This window comes from Melanotaenia boesemani, chromosome 11 (assembly GCF_017639745.1).
Source record: "Melanotaenia boesemani isolate fMelBoe1 chromosome 11, fMelBoe1.pri, whole genome shotgun sequence".
NCBI classification, from domain to species: Eukaryota; Metazoa; Chordata; class Actinopteri; order Atheriniformes; family Melanotaeniidae; genus Melanotaenia; species Melanotaenia boesemani.
Window position 1 is genome coordinate 13381742 of NC_055692.1, and position 14651 is coordinate 13396392.

The following is a 14651-nucleotide window of genomic DNA, read 5'->3' on the forward strand; positions in this document are numbered from 1 at the left end:
ACGCTGGTCTTAAATTCACTGCTTAAATACTCAACAGCGCCCCCTACAATCATTGAGCGTATACTAAACCGAAAAGTTTAATTCCCCACTTCATTTTATATATTATATATTATACTTCCCAGCATTTGTGTACACTATATAAAAAATGTAAGAGCTTATGTTTCAATAACTGTCATGTGTTAGGTGTTGTCTTGCTCTTATGATGTCAAAATGTGAACAATATGATGAAAAAGACTGTTTAAATACAAGCTGAACATTTTGTTGGATCTATAGTTCAGACACTTCTTTTGTTATTTATTTATTTATTTTGCAGTTAATCACCTTGTTGGAGAAAAGAATTTCATGCAATAACTGCTTAAACATTGAAAATGTGTATTAACAAGTTTAAAGAAAGTCAAATTAAATTTACTAGTAAAGGTTATAGTGCATTTTAAGTAGATTTTGAAATGACACAAAAAGCAGAATATCTCTAACTTTTTGCTAGTGGGAGAACATTTTATAAATGTTCTGAATCCAAGTATACAATGCATCACCTAATGTCTCGTTCCATCTACCCTTGCCACGTCGCACCACAGACTGTCCAGGGTTTCACTGATGCCCTGGTCCACGTCTGGAAGGAGATCTCTCAGGAAAACATATGTTATTTCATCAAGAGCATGCCCAGACATTGTAGGTAGTGCATACAGGCATGTAGGGGTCACAAACACTACTGAACCTCATTTTAAATAGTCTTGAGGACAATTCAAAATAGATAGAAGTTACTCTCTATCTATATTATGAACAGATGCATCAGAATATGATATGGGGTTCACTCTAACATAATCCATCACATTACCAGCTGTCAACATTGCTAGGACATGGAGCAATGTTATCTCTATTGTCTTTCAGTGAGCTGCTTCATCTGCATATTGTAATGGCATCGGTAAAGAGATGACCTGTCTATGCAGCAAGAAAAGTTGCAGCTCATTTAACTATTTAGAAGGCCAAGGAAGTTCCCAAATGACAGCAAACCCCCTTGATTATCACTTGTAATGATTTGTAGAATAAATGGGCAACTATGCCTTGTGTAAAGTTACCCATTGCCATGGAACATGTGTTGTTCTGGTTTTACTTTTTTATAGGTGTGGCATGGAGCTCACTTTCTAAAAATAACTGCTCATGTGTACAAAACCTTTGACAGCATCAAAATGTGTGTAGGAATTTTTAGGTGGCACCACTGGAAGACAGATTTCTGTATTGGATAACCATGTGCTTCCCCTCTGAACTCCTTCAAAAGCCTCTTCTTTGCTCGTTTGTCAAATGTGTGTGACCTTGATTTTTGTATGGTAGCTGCGAAAAGATAGTGAGGGGAAATGATTTTTGGGTTGTAGCAGGAGACCTGAAGCAAATGCATTCAAAATAGCTCAGAGCTGGAAAATATAAATTAGATTTTTTTTACATCCTTGTGCTTAATGACCTATTTAGGAATAATATATACTTTATTTACCTGAAGAGAAACATGGGCTAAAATAGGATAATGGTACATTATTCAATATTTTACTGGTTCAAGATGAGCAAAAGGAAAGATTTTGAGATTAGTGCATGAACTGTCTTTTCAGGGAATAAAATGTAGAACACATAGAACTTACATACATAAAACTACATAGAACTAGGAAACGTTACTTGAATGTCAGATTTAAGATGGATGTTTCATTTAATTTATCAACTGCTCATTCAATTTCCTAGCTGGTAATTAAAAACGCCAAGTTTTCATCTTCAAATACAGCCAGTGTGTACAGGACCCCCCCCCCCCACAAAAAAAAACAACAAACAAACAAACAAACAAAAAAAAAAAAAAAAACAACAACTAAACACTAACTACTACATTTCCCATGTTGAAACCTACATTATATATATATATATATATATATATATATGATTAGTGGCGAAATTCTTGTGTTCACATACGCCTACTTTCCTTTTCTCCCTTTTAACATACACGCTTCTACATTACCAGTATGTTTGTAATGTAAAATGCTAAAACCCTTTAAATCAAAATGAACTGTCAGACCAGGACGGCTTAACCTTGAGATACCTCCAGTTGTAGCATGTAGCGCCGCAACATCGCCCTCTTTTGCTCCGGACAACAAATGACACGTCTGCTTTTCTCTGAGACAAGCAGGCGAGTCAGACAGTCGTTTGGTTTGCCTGTAGTGTTAGCCAGCAACAACCAGCCGCCTGAATGTAGATCCGCATGGGCTTCAACTACTCCATCTCTCTATACAACCCGGCGGAATTATAAGGATCCCAGGATGGTGTTAGTGCATGTCGGATATCTGGTTCTTCCCGTATTCGGCTCAGTGAGAAACAGAGGTATGGTATTAAAATCCATATTAATCCAAAACATGTGCCCTGTTTATCTTAATATTCACTGCAGCTGTTGTCTAGCTAGCGCGAGCTTAGCCGTCAGGGTTAGCTCCTGTTAGCTAGCATAAAAATCAACGATACGTTTATTCGCGAAACCTCTCAAACCGTACTCATACTTTAACTTGTGTTTGAAGAAGACTAACAAAACTCGCATAATGATGTAGTTTGTCTGTAGCAACCGAACGAAATAAAAACACAATCCCCGCTCCTACATAAGCTAATTGGCTCGTTGGTCCAGGCTATATCTTGGAACGGAAACATTTCTCACAAAGGATTTCACATGCTTAAAGCGCTCGGGTCTAAATGTCTGATGTCAAAAAACACATTTCTACATAAGCTATTGCGGTTGATGATCATATTTTACAGTGCATTATGTTTCAATATTTACTACTAAATTCCGTTATACACATTACATTTTTTGTTTCTCTCTAAACTATCGTATTTGTACCGTTAAAATGCCGCAAAATAGACGTAGCCTCCTCAGCCAGTCATCTTATCTGCGACTGGATGATGTCATTTGAAGATCATCCGCTGCTGCACCGCGATTTCACTGATCACTATTAATGTCAATTGGTCAGAGTACTAATCGATACGTGGCCAATTGATTGTAGAGCGTGGATATCTCACACATCAGTTAGTGTCCTTTTTGTTTTATTTGCTATCCAGCAGCTGTTTTGTCGTTAGCTGCAAAACTGCAAAAATACCCGAATATGCGGTCACAGTAAAACATTAATAAAGCTACAGTGTAACATTAATTTCACAACAGTGGCATCAGTGATTTCATTGTGCTTTTATTTCTGTTCTTATTTCCCTGTTTCATAGTATGGAGGCTGGCTCTACATTCTGCATTTATCAGATCTTTGTCGTCCCCCATTGTGTAGCTAATGATCATCTGCTGCTGTGTGGTGTGGCGTGGCCTCTGCCTGTTCTCTGCATTTAGCTGTATTGTGAATCCCTTCTTCATTTCCTCTTTCCATCAGAAGACGACATTGGTATTAAAATGCACCCCCTCCCAAGATGTATTCAGCCATAGACTTTTCATGTTAAGCAGACTAAAACTACAGCTAACACCTAGAACAGAGCACCTTTTTGTCTTTTTTTCTGTCAGATTGCTGTAGCACTGAGTAAACATTTTAGCTCCTTTCTAGATATCAGTTGAATGTCATTGTGTACCTCCCATCCAGTCTTGATAGACAACATGCTGTAAATTCCTGTAAAGTGGATACATTTTGCATGATCTCAGATACTGCACTGCATTGTTGAACACCAGAATTTGGCTCATCTTCCTTCTCTTCACACAAGGTGCAATGTACATTATCAAATGTAAGCTATGATTAAAAAAAAAAAAACATGCAAATTGGAACCACATGCATGCCATTTTATTTTAAAACTTATCATTTCAGCAAATGCTGTCTTGTGACCACTTGAAATGACTTAAGGTACACTGCACCTGCACACAACAACCTACCATAACTGTCTCCATTTTTGTGTAATCCTTTTGTTCCCTTTGCAAAATTCAAGCTTTGAATCACACTGAATTGTCAGGGCAAATTAAATTCTACAAATGTAAAGCAGGAAAACATTCTCACTGGTGGTTCATCACTTCCCAATTTACCCACTAACATAAGACCAAAATGCTATCCATTTCACAGGGATGCCTATTTTCCTGCACTGCTAAAGAGATCCTCTATTAGTAATAACGTCTTCATTGTTTGGTTGTGGTCTCTCTTTACCTTTTGTTCTGGTAATAGTACTTTCAGTGCATGGTCACATTTATGATTCATATTTTTTTGTTTATGTTTTTCTACATTGACTAGTGAAAATCCAATGTAATCTTTCTGTAGTAAAGATGTACCCTTGCTGTACTGAAATCATGTGCTGTAGCCAACACGTCTGCTCATTGGATGCTGCTTTTGTTCTTTTTAACCCTATATGGAGCATGGTGGGCCTTGCCTTCAGTCTATGTTGTTTATTTTTATTGCATGGATTTATACTATTATTACAAATAAGAAAAAAAATCCACATATACTAATATTTTTCAATAAAGAATATAGTGTTTTTCCTAACCTTCAGTGTGCTTCTTGCTGATTTCCATTTATTGTCCTCCCTATTCCTTTCCCTACCTGCCCCCCACCCTCCCCTCCCCTCCCCTCCACTCCCCCACCCACCTCCTCTCCTGCTGTGACAAAGATAGACAATTTACACGCTTCCTCCATCACAGGGCCTGAATGAGTCTATCTGCTGTCATTCATGGTGATCGTTTTCACTGAGACGCTTGAAAACGCAGTCTGCAACTTGCAGTCTAGACCTGAGTCTTTAAATATGGCAACAAGTTCGGTTCTTGTCTGCCTGGCTACACTGACAAACTGTCAAGCTGGAAATAATTCCTGAAAGGCTATACTGCTTATACTGGATGTTTGGGAGAAAAAAAACTGCGTTTTTTAAGCATACTTCTAGTAAATGCAATGTAGACTTTGCCTAAATCCTCTTGTTAAAAATTGAAAAAAGAATCACTTAACATCTGTCAAAGAAAAAACGTTTTTCTAAGACCTACACATTTCTAAATTCTAAACATTCAAGACATAGATCACAATATGTTGTCCTTATACCCTGTAAGCATACACTGCCTTCCTTTGGTAGATTTTCTCAAAACTTTCCAGTCAGCTAAAGTTATTGCAATTTGTCAGCCGCTCCCTGAACAGAAAATTTAATTTTTTTATTCTTTAATACAATATTAAATCCACATTGGCACCATAGAAAAAGCTAGCTGTCTTTTTTTTTTTAATTCTTTTTCCCCTGTTCATTTTTAACAGCAGTCTGTTCACTGCTGTTGCCAAATAGCTGTGGTTGTTGAGAGTCAAAGTATTCAAGCTATTTCCTCTTAACTTCTGAATGTTCATGTGAAAGAAAACGGTGGAACCATGTTGGATCTTGAAGACAGAGATGGTAGATTTTAGTGAAGCACATCTCTAATTTAAATGGATTTTGTGGTTTAATGTTTTTCAGAAAGGATAAATACTTTTCAAATGTTTTAGTGATAGATTTCTCACAGAAATGGTTTAATGTATTTACAAACGGTAAACAATGGTTTATATAATGCGTTGACCTGCTGTTAAATGCAGAATTATTGAGAACGAGGCTGCATTGAAGATCTTGCCTACACACTGGTAGAGTTCATCTGTTCTGTTCCTCTGTCTGAAGACCAGGAATCGATCCAGGTGTCGGAAACACATTTAAAGAAACCAAAGCTCACGATATGTGTGCAGCACCAAAAATGGTTGTCATTTTCATGGTACTTGTGGTAACCATCATTTTCCCACCCCCCCCCCACAGAAGTATTTGTCACCATAGGTAAGAGGTAGGGCTTCATTAACATGCTATATCACACGCACAGTTACACCACATTTCATCCACTATTAATTCCAGCTATTTTCTCCCCTCAGATTCCTGACAAGTTCTCCTTATCTTCCACAGGATCCCATTTCAACCGGCAACAACAACAACAGCAGCAGCAGCACAGCCATGCTACCTCTTGCCGGCACTTCCAGTTAGGTCCTCAGGCCCCGCTGCCCATGGACTTCCCCATGCCCCATCCAGGGCAGCCACAGTCAGGCATTAACCCCCACTTGGCCCCTCCTGGCCACCAGCATGGCCCTCCACTTCACCCGCCCCTCAACCCCCTACCTGCTCCCCAGTTCCAGGATATCCCTGCCCCTCCCTTCCTACCTCAGGCATTACACCAGCAATACCTCCTCCAGCAGCAGATCCTTGAGGCCCAGCACCGACACATCCTGCCACCCTCCAGGTAACTATACAGACTTAAAGTTTAAAACAAGGGAACACAAAAAATATCTCAGGGTTAATCATGGTGGCTAGCACAGAAGATTTGGCCAAAATGAGTGACAAGCTGTTTATTTTTAGACTATTTTCAAATATTTGTGTTAGTAGACGCACCCCAGAAAGAGTTCCTCACCAGCCCCACAGACTGCGGCCCGGCTATGAGTTTGCCCCCCCTCTTCATGTCCCACCTCAGCCTGTGGTGCAGCAGCCTCGCTACCTGGCTGAGGGCACAGACTGGTAAGCTACACACCTTATTATACAACAAGAAACTGTTGCAGAAGCAAAGTCGCTTTTGACCTATTAGGAAGGTACATTGTTATGACTTTAATTACTTCTGAAGTCTGATTAGCTTACACAAAGTAAGTAAATATCTGTTCCCTATTTTGCTTTCTTAGTTCACACCAAATAAATTTTAGGAGCATTCATATTTAAGTCCAGAGAAAATGGTTTTAGTGACTGAGTTTAGGATTTAGTGCTGCACAAATTGCAAATTACAACCAAGTGAATTACTCATACCTTACTTTTTTTTCAAAGCCAGGAAGGAAATACCATGCTAGCAACAAAAAACAAATAAATCTAGAGCCTGTACTTGACTGTTACCTTTAAGGCTACTGTAGTAACATGGCAGAGGGGACCTGTGGTGTGATAGCCATCTATAATCTTTCCATGTACCTTCAAGAATGTGCTGAAGCACACAAATCTCTTGTAATGAAACTGTGTTTCAGTAACCTGTGAAATTCTGACTTGTGTTGTGTTAACTGAATTTATATTACACTCTCTGTCCAGGGATTTAAGTGTTGATGCTGGGCTGCCCCCTCACCAGTATCACATCCACCCGCTGCCACAGCACTATCAGCACTACTTGACCTCCCCTAGGATGCACCACTTCCCTAGAAACAATGCCTCAACACAAGTGGTGAGCCCCGTATGCCTCTGTACAGTCAATCACATTTGTCTCCATAAACTCCCAGAGATTGTCTATTTGGTGTCTGTGATTAGTCTACCCAGCAAAACAGAGATGGCCCATGTTCCTTATGGTCTGTCTGGTTTCTGCTGCAGAGCTGACGTCAACCTCTTTTATCCATCATCTCTTAGGTTGTTCATGAGATCAGAAACTACCCATATCCCCAGTTGCACTTGTTGGCTCTGCAGAGTCTCAACCCCTCCCGCCACGCATCTGCCGTTAGAGAGAGCTACGAGGTCAGTGCGGCTGCTTCTTCCCTCTTTTCAGCGCACACACCAATCTTCACTAATTTATCATTGTTTTCTCCATGATCAGCACTCAGGATAGGCTCAAGTCTGTAACAGATTCCTTTCTTATTTCCAATGTTCCAGATGCTTCAAATGGTCCAGCTTTAATTTACTGACATTTGTTTCTGTTTGATCAAGACGCATTTTGTGTCTAAGGTGCTCGTTTGTATTACTTGAATCACTAGTTTAGTTATGTTGTATTAGAATATCTCTTCCTTTTATATACTTTGACTGTGTATGTCTATTTTGTTTAAATTTGTAGGGAAAAACACAAGACTTTTAAAAAAATAATATATATATATATAAAACTAATTAGTCTAAATAATTAAAAGATATGTTTTCTGCATAGGAGCTTCTGCAGCTTGAGGACAGACTGGGCAGTGTGAACCGTGGAGCTGTTCAAACCACCATTGAGAGATTCACTTTCCCCCACAAGTACAAAAAGGTAGGGCTAGAGGTTTTTTACTCGCTTGCTGGTTAAAAGATCATTTGGTGAAGACAAACCACTGGGCAAGAAATAAGTAGTCAGACTGGAAAACAAAAGGCAACCCTGTTGGGTTAGGAGGATCAAGGAGTGAAGATGAGAGTGGAAAAGATGCAGCAGTTCAAAGGTCAAACTAATTTCTGTTAGCAGATTAATGCGAGGAAGCTGCTGCGTTCACAGTTCAAGGCGAGGGATGACTCATTCTGCTGTCTGCAGATATGAGCGTGGAATGAATTTAAAGAAATATCTACACTGAATATGACCCAAATTTTCCGGAAAGAGTGTCGGAATATTTGATTCAGTTTTCTCTCAGAAATATAATTAGGTGACACTTTTTTTTAATATCCAATCTGAGCTGACTCAGAAACCCCTGTGGCATAAACACAACATCCTTTGAAAATGTAAGTCTGTTTGCTGTTTATCTCTGCAGAGAATACCCCAAGACCTGAAGATGTGTCTGGATGACGAGGAGCTGGACACCGATGAAAAGTGCACCATTTGTCTGTCGATGCTTGAAGATGGAGAGGATGTCAGGTATAGTTATTTGCTCATCTTCTTTTGCTGGATTGGTGAAAGGGCTGGTGTGCTGATTTAAGAGTAGGCTGCATATGCAGTTTCTTGGAGAGGTGCATTTAGTTTACCAGTTCAGACTGAAGTATCACGGCACTACTGTGATCCTCAGGTACTAGTGTTTCCTCAAGAAATATGTCAACAACTGTTGGATGCATTGTTGGGAAATTAATCTCCCCCGCAGAATAAACTGTAATTACTTTCCACTTTTCCTGACATTTACGCAGCTCCATCAAGTCAGAAAGATGTTTTTCTAACTGTGGTCTGTGACTAAAAACCTGCCAAGCTAGAGTTGTACTTTATGATACTCTTCAAGAAACATTAAACCTGCTTCACGTCAGCGTTTTTTAAAAAGCATGCGTCTTTCTGTTTCTTCCCTTGTGAAGTTTTACTTTAGCTTCATAAATCTTGTCAAAAATAATTATTTTTACACCAAGCGTTCAACTAAGCAGTGAAGCAACCTCAGAGAAACATATTCATGTTTCCCTAATTCATATTTGTTACTGCCTGACTGCAACATTAGCATTTCATTAAATCTTTTATGTCCAACTTGTGTCAAGTAATGTGTTTCCAGTGTTGTGATCAGTCTATGTGCAAAGTAATAAAGCAAGTTAATAAGTCAAATATCATCAGTAAATAAAAACTGTTGGGTAGAGGTGTATCTGGTTTTTAAAGAAAAAGATGGTGCAGTCGTCTGTTGATAAAACTTGATAATCTTTAAACTGACTAAGTAGAAAGTGTAATTATGTTCTTATGCTGTGCTGTATGGTTGGAATTCATCATGATTAGTGGTTGTTTTAGTGTTACAAGGTTCATCTTAAAAAAGACAACTGTAAAAGAATTGCATTCTGTTCTGTTCATACTAAAATGCAGATTATTTGATAAAAGTGGACATCTTTAACTAGTTTTAATTCACCTAAGATGCACACAAATCCCTCATATGATGCACAGATGTGCTTTTTTTATCAGCAGTCACAGTTTCTCAGTGAAATTGTGGAAGTTGTGAAATGAAATTTGGTCTCAAGGGGTCACTTGAGATGCATTCTGGCATCAAGTGTGAACCTCAGACTGACAACTGGAGCTATTCTAGAAAAGGTCTGGAAACTGGTTATGACAAGACCCATGAATCACCTAGTGTAACTAAACCAAGCTGCAAAATTGGCTTCTTTCAGCTGTTTCAAATTCTGTTGAGTCTATATACATCAAAATATAATTTGTGGCCTTTTTCAGAGATAAAATGTCAAAATGTTGAAAATTAGTCCTTTGTGTTTTCCGTCTGACGACCTTTATCAAGATGGAAATGAGCAAAAAAAAAAAAAATCAGAATCAAAAGAATATTCAGAAAGATTCAGATTGCTATTTGAACTTATTTCAGTATGAGATGACGTTAATTATCCTGCAACATCCTCTCATTTATGATTTTTAAGAACTATAAATGGATGCATATCAACGTGCCTTGACTTTTAACCAATCAGAGCAATAAAATATGTGACATCATGCTTACCAACACGCCTCAGCGGCATACAAATAGCGATGTAAACATATTAGGAAGTGGACATATGTTTGGACAGGAGAGATGCCAGCTCAGAGATGCTGCAAATAAAATTATAATCAGAATTGTCTTGTTCCCAGTCTATATGTGAAGGAGAAAGGCAGTGAAATTTAATACGGAGGATACTGCAGCCAAAATGGGGTTTTTGAAATTTCTGTCAGTTTGCTCATCGTTTAATTTTAAGCAAAGCCAGGGAATGAAAAATCTCATTCATTATTACACTTACATGTCATTGGAGAGATGCAAACTAGTAAGCATAAAACATTAAGGAATTCACATTTTTTTAAAAACTAAATATCATCTGGCATTAATATGCTAAATGTAGATAAACTGATATTCCTGTAGTCTCATTTAAAGTGTTACAATCTTTTGTGTTCATCTGTTAGCATCTAAACAAATTCAGTGATCTAGTTTAAATTAAACCACTTAAAATTGAATGAAAAACTACATTTTGAACTAAAAGATTAAAGGTGCTTTTCTCAAGTGCGCTTTCAGTAGTGAGCAAATCAGATTTCTGTCTCTCCTGTTCCTTTAGGCGACTACCCTGCATGCACCTCTTTCACCAGGCGTGTGTAGACCAGTGGCTGGCCACCAGCAGGAAATGCCCCATCTGCAGAGTGGACATTGAGACCCAGCTCACCCCCGACAGTTGATAAATCCTGCAGACTCTTGCGGCTTTGGATCTGGTCTCTTAAATTTCCATTGCCTCCCTCTGGGGACGCTCTGCCAAACACCCCGTTTCCCCTCTGCATCAGTCAAAGAGCCTGCCTTCTGAGACAGCTGTGACAGAGGGATCAACAAAGCACACTCACCTACAACACAACGAGGGACGGGGGTTGATGCACAGAAAGGTGGCTGGACTGAAGGTCAGCTGAATGGACTTTGGCGGATGTAAACGGTAGGAGCCGACATGTGTGGACAGATGTGCTGAGGTTTCACACAATTGTCAGATTGTGTATCCTTAGGTACATTTCTCCATACAGCCGCCAAGATAGAGGATTCTGACTACCAACCTCCCCAGCTCAGTGTGGTGTATTAAGGCCATTTCTCTGCCACTATATCCAAACCCTTTTCCCCAGGCCTGTGAAAAATTCTTTAAGCTGCACTCTGCCCAAGCCCTCAGCACATCTGTACAGAACATTATCAAATGATTAGCATGAGGTTGTGTGGTGTGGACTCTTGTAGCTGAACGCTTGTGGTGTAATGGAGTTTAGTACTGAATAAGTATTTACAGAGTAACAGTGTTGTGTAGCAAGCAAAAGATTTTTGAGAAATATGTTTGTGAAAAATAAACCTACAGAGAGGGTGAATACAGCTCTAGAGTATTCGGTGTGTTAAATCATAAGCAACAACAGAGAGGGCTAGTCATGTAAAAAGGCCAAAAATCTCTCTTTCTTGACTAACATGGTTTTGGATTTACAGTTAGTAGATGCCATCAAAGTTGATGCTAAACTCGCTAACTGCAGGCATGGCTTCCAGTGATGTGTGTAGTGTCGTAGTGAGGCCTCTTTAACCTAGAGCAGAGGCCTCAGATGTGCATGCTGTATGGCAGGCTTGGGCTGTGTTGTTAATATTGTGGAGCAGTAGAAAACAGGGACTGTGTCTGTGCATGTGAAACATATATTATGACTCTGATGATCCCACTCATTCATAGAGGAGGACAAGAATGCACCTAATTAGCCCACACCCTTTCCCACTCATCCAGAGTAGACGAAAGTTGCCCTTAGACACTGATCACCAGCGCAGCATCTGTCTCCTAATAGTTGTGTAAGAGGTTAGGATTCAAAGTGCTGCAAGATGATCCGTGATTAACGGCAACTCCTCTGTGGCCTCGCTCATGGCATGTTCATGATCGCGGGAGGCCGGCATGGGCTTGAGGATGCAGTGCCTGAGTCTTGCTATCAGAGTGACATTTGTATTACCTATTACCAGAACCTTATTGCCTATCGAACAAGCACATGTGATTTCTATATACATTGAATCGCCTCTGTTGTGTATCAGCTCCTTTCATTTGGATCTAAGTTGCTCCCACTGTTTGATAAAACTGACTGTGTCTGGTGTTACAGGGAAAATACAAACTAGTTTGCCTGTGGTATGTGCTAGAATGTGTTTGATTGTCTCCACCCCCTCTCTCCCATGGTACTAGTGTATGGTATTGCTAGAACAACTGTGATATGTTCAGTGATAGAAGCTGTGTCTCTATACCATGCATGAACCATGTTGGCATAGTTCACTTGAAGGAGGGTGAAAGGGAGAAAAAGCCATCCATTTGAAAAATACCAAACAACTGTTCTTAACATAGATTTTATTTCAATTGTCTTTTTCTGCCATTTCTTTTTTCTTTCTTTTTTTTAATTACCTATATGTTTATTTTGCTTACATGCCAATTTGGACATGGTACTAATATGCCGAGTCCTTGTCCATTTTAACCATCGTGAAGAAGAAGCTGCAATGCTGCAAAAACATATTTATTGTTGTTATAATGTAGCCTGTGTTATGTAAATGCACTATAATATGGAGTTGCCTGATTCTTTTTTTTTTATTTTTATTTTTTATTTTTGGTGGTGTGGGTACTTCTTGTCCTAGATTTTGTGTTCTTATTCAGTTACAAGTATTTTCATGCTTCCTTGTGTATTATTGGAGGGTAACTTGACTGTTTGTGTTCATTTTTTTTCCCTTTTTTTCTTTTTGTATGAAACCTCCATCCAAAAAACTACATATGGATGAAAATGGAGGTTTGCTAGTTCACATAGAATGCTGTGATTAAAGATGCCTTAAGTATTTAACAATCATTATTTATTACTAACTGTAGCTAGCTAGCTATTGTGGTGGAATATTTAATGTCTCTATCTCATAACTTTGCAATTTAATCAATATATTTATTTAAAATAACACAAAATATTAAAAAAAAAATTACCTCATTATGCATTGGTCGGTGGGGATGCTTTTGCATGCCGTCTGTGTTTTCTTTTTCAGAAGAGAAAAATAGAAACTTGTTGATAAAGTGACAAGGGGTGTCTCCCAACACATTTTCTGGCCAGCATGGTGCTGTTGATCTAGATTACATTCCATTCATATCATCTCTTGATTTTATTTCAGAATGTTTTATCTCTTAAATATCACTTCTGCTTTTATCCATGTCAGATTTCAGGGTACAACCCTGTTTGTCTTAGCTTGCTTTTCTCATATATTGCTTTACTTGTCAATAATCAGTTATATCTGATCACATTTTTCACACTTTTTTCTTTGAATTTTATTGTGACCATATTCACAGTGTCCATTATATCAGGATCTTTAGTGTTTATTATTTTAGGACCTACATAACAAGCTGTATTACCTGTTCGTATATATTGCTGGCAGTTGCTTTGTGTGGGATTTTGGGGTGTATCTAACATGCTAACTTGAGCCATTGATCTTTTGAGCAAACTTCTGGTGTACTGTGGTTTTACAATATAGATGTTTCACACCTGGGTATGATAAGCTAACTCTGTTTTGGTGTGCATTTCTTATTAATACTCTACTAACCCTGCAAATTATTCTTACATGATTTGGATTGCAATGAAGCTGACTGGTCTTATTATAATTTCATTTCGTGCTCTCACTGGCCTTACCCCATGCCCTCCACAGTGTACCCTGTAACTCCAGAGTGAACTGGACAGTAGCCATAGTATTAACTCAAGCTGATGAACCGGAATGAACAGTAGAACTTAAAGCACAAGCTTTTTAATGCATGTCCTTCTCAGGTTTTCCTATGTGTATGTGGGAGTAGCTCTGTAGATGTGTTTAATCTGATGCTGTACCTTCTTGAATATTTCAGATGTTTCTTTGCTGCTGAAAAAATGTTGATTATTAACCTGCCAGTGAAAAAGGGAAGTGGCCATCTTTGTACAACACACTGCTGTTTTGCTGTAACCGCGCAATGTTTTATGATCTTGAGTATTTTATAGAAAAGTAGAAGTATGTATCAATAATATGAAAGCAATAGCTAAATCATAATGAAGAATAACATGATCAGTGAATATTGTGGAAAATCTTTAGATTCACTCTGGGTGGATTTTGTACTGTATTTATTACTAATGATGATGCAAAAAGTTGCATAGCTTAACCCAAACTGTTCTGTCTCTTTTTTATTTATTGTCTTGTATATGATCTTTTTGTATGTGTTTTTCAAATAAACTGCCTAAAATGCTGAGAGCTCATCTAAACTGTGGTGTTACTAGGTGTCCTGTTATTAAAAGAAACTGTGACAAAGCAATTTTTAAAGGGTTGTTGAGTATTTAAATTGCATACTCTGACCAAAATTAGCTGATGCATTTAGTATGGATATATTTGTATCAGTATATTTGTTACTGTCCCCTTACAACGAGAAGGTTCCTGGTATTAAACCTTGAAAGGGGCCTTTCTATGAGGAAGTTCTTCCCATGCATGTGTGGGTTCTCTCTGGGTACTCCCACTTCTTCCCACAGTCCAAAAACATGCTTGTTAAGTTAATTGGTGTCTAAATTCTCCCAAGGGGTGCATGTGAATGGTTGCTCATCTTTCTGTGTT

At 38.6% G+C, this 14651-nt stretch overlaps 1 protein-coding gene across 4 annotated transcripts; it reads left to right on the top strand.

Annotated features, from left to right (window-relative positions):
• Positions 1-2116: 2116 nt before the first annotated feature.
• On the top strand, positions 2117-14358 carry rnf165b (ring finger protein 165b). 4 transcript variants are annotated; one of them, XM_041999189.1, is made up of 9 exons: positions 2117-2352; positions 3229-5757; positions 5881-6211; positions 6352-6483; positions 7033-7162; positions 7342-7446; positions 7847-7942; positions 8412-8515; positions 10639-14358. In XM_041999189.1, the coding sequence occupies exons 3-9, from the start codon at positions 5979-5981 to the stop codon at positions 10754-10756; spliced, it is 918 nt and encodes a 305-aa protein (XP_041855123.1). In that variant the 5' UTR covers positions 2117-2352; positions 3229-5757; positions 5881-5978; the 3' UTR covers positions 10757-14358. The 4 variants fall into 4 exon arrangements, with proteins under 4 accessions (XP_041855123.1, XP_041855124.1, XP_041855121.1 ...); XM_041999190.1 differs by having other exon boundaries at positions 3288-5757; XM_041999187.1 differs by lacking the exon at positions 3229-5757.
• The last annotated feature ends 293 nt before the right edge of the window (positions 14359-14651 follow it).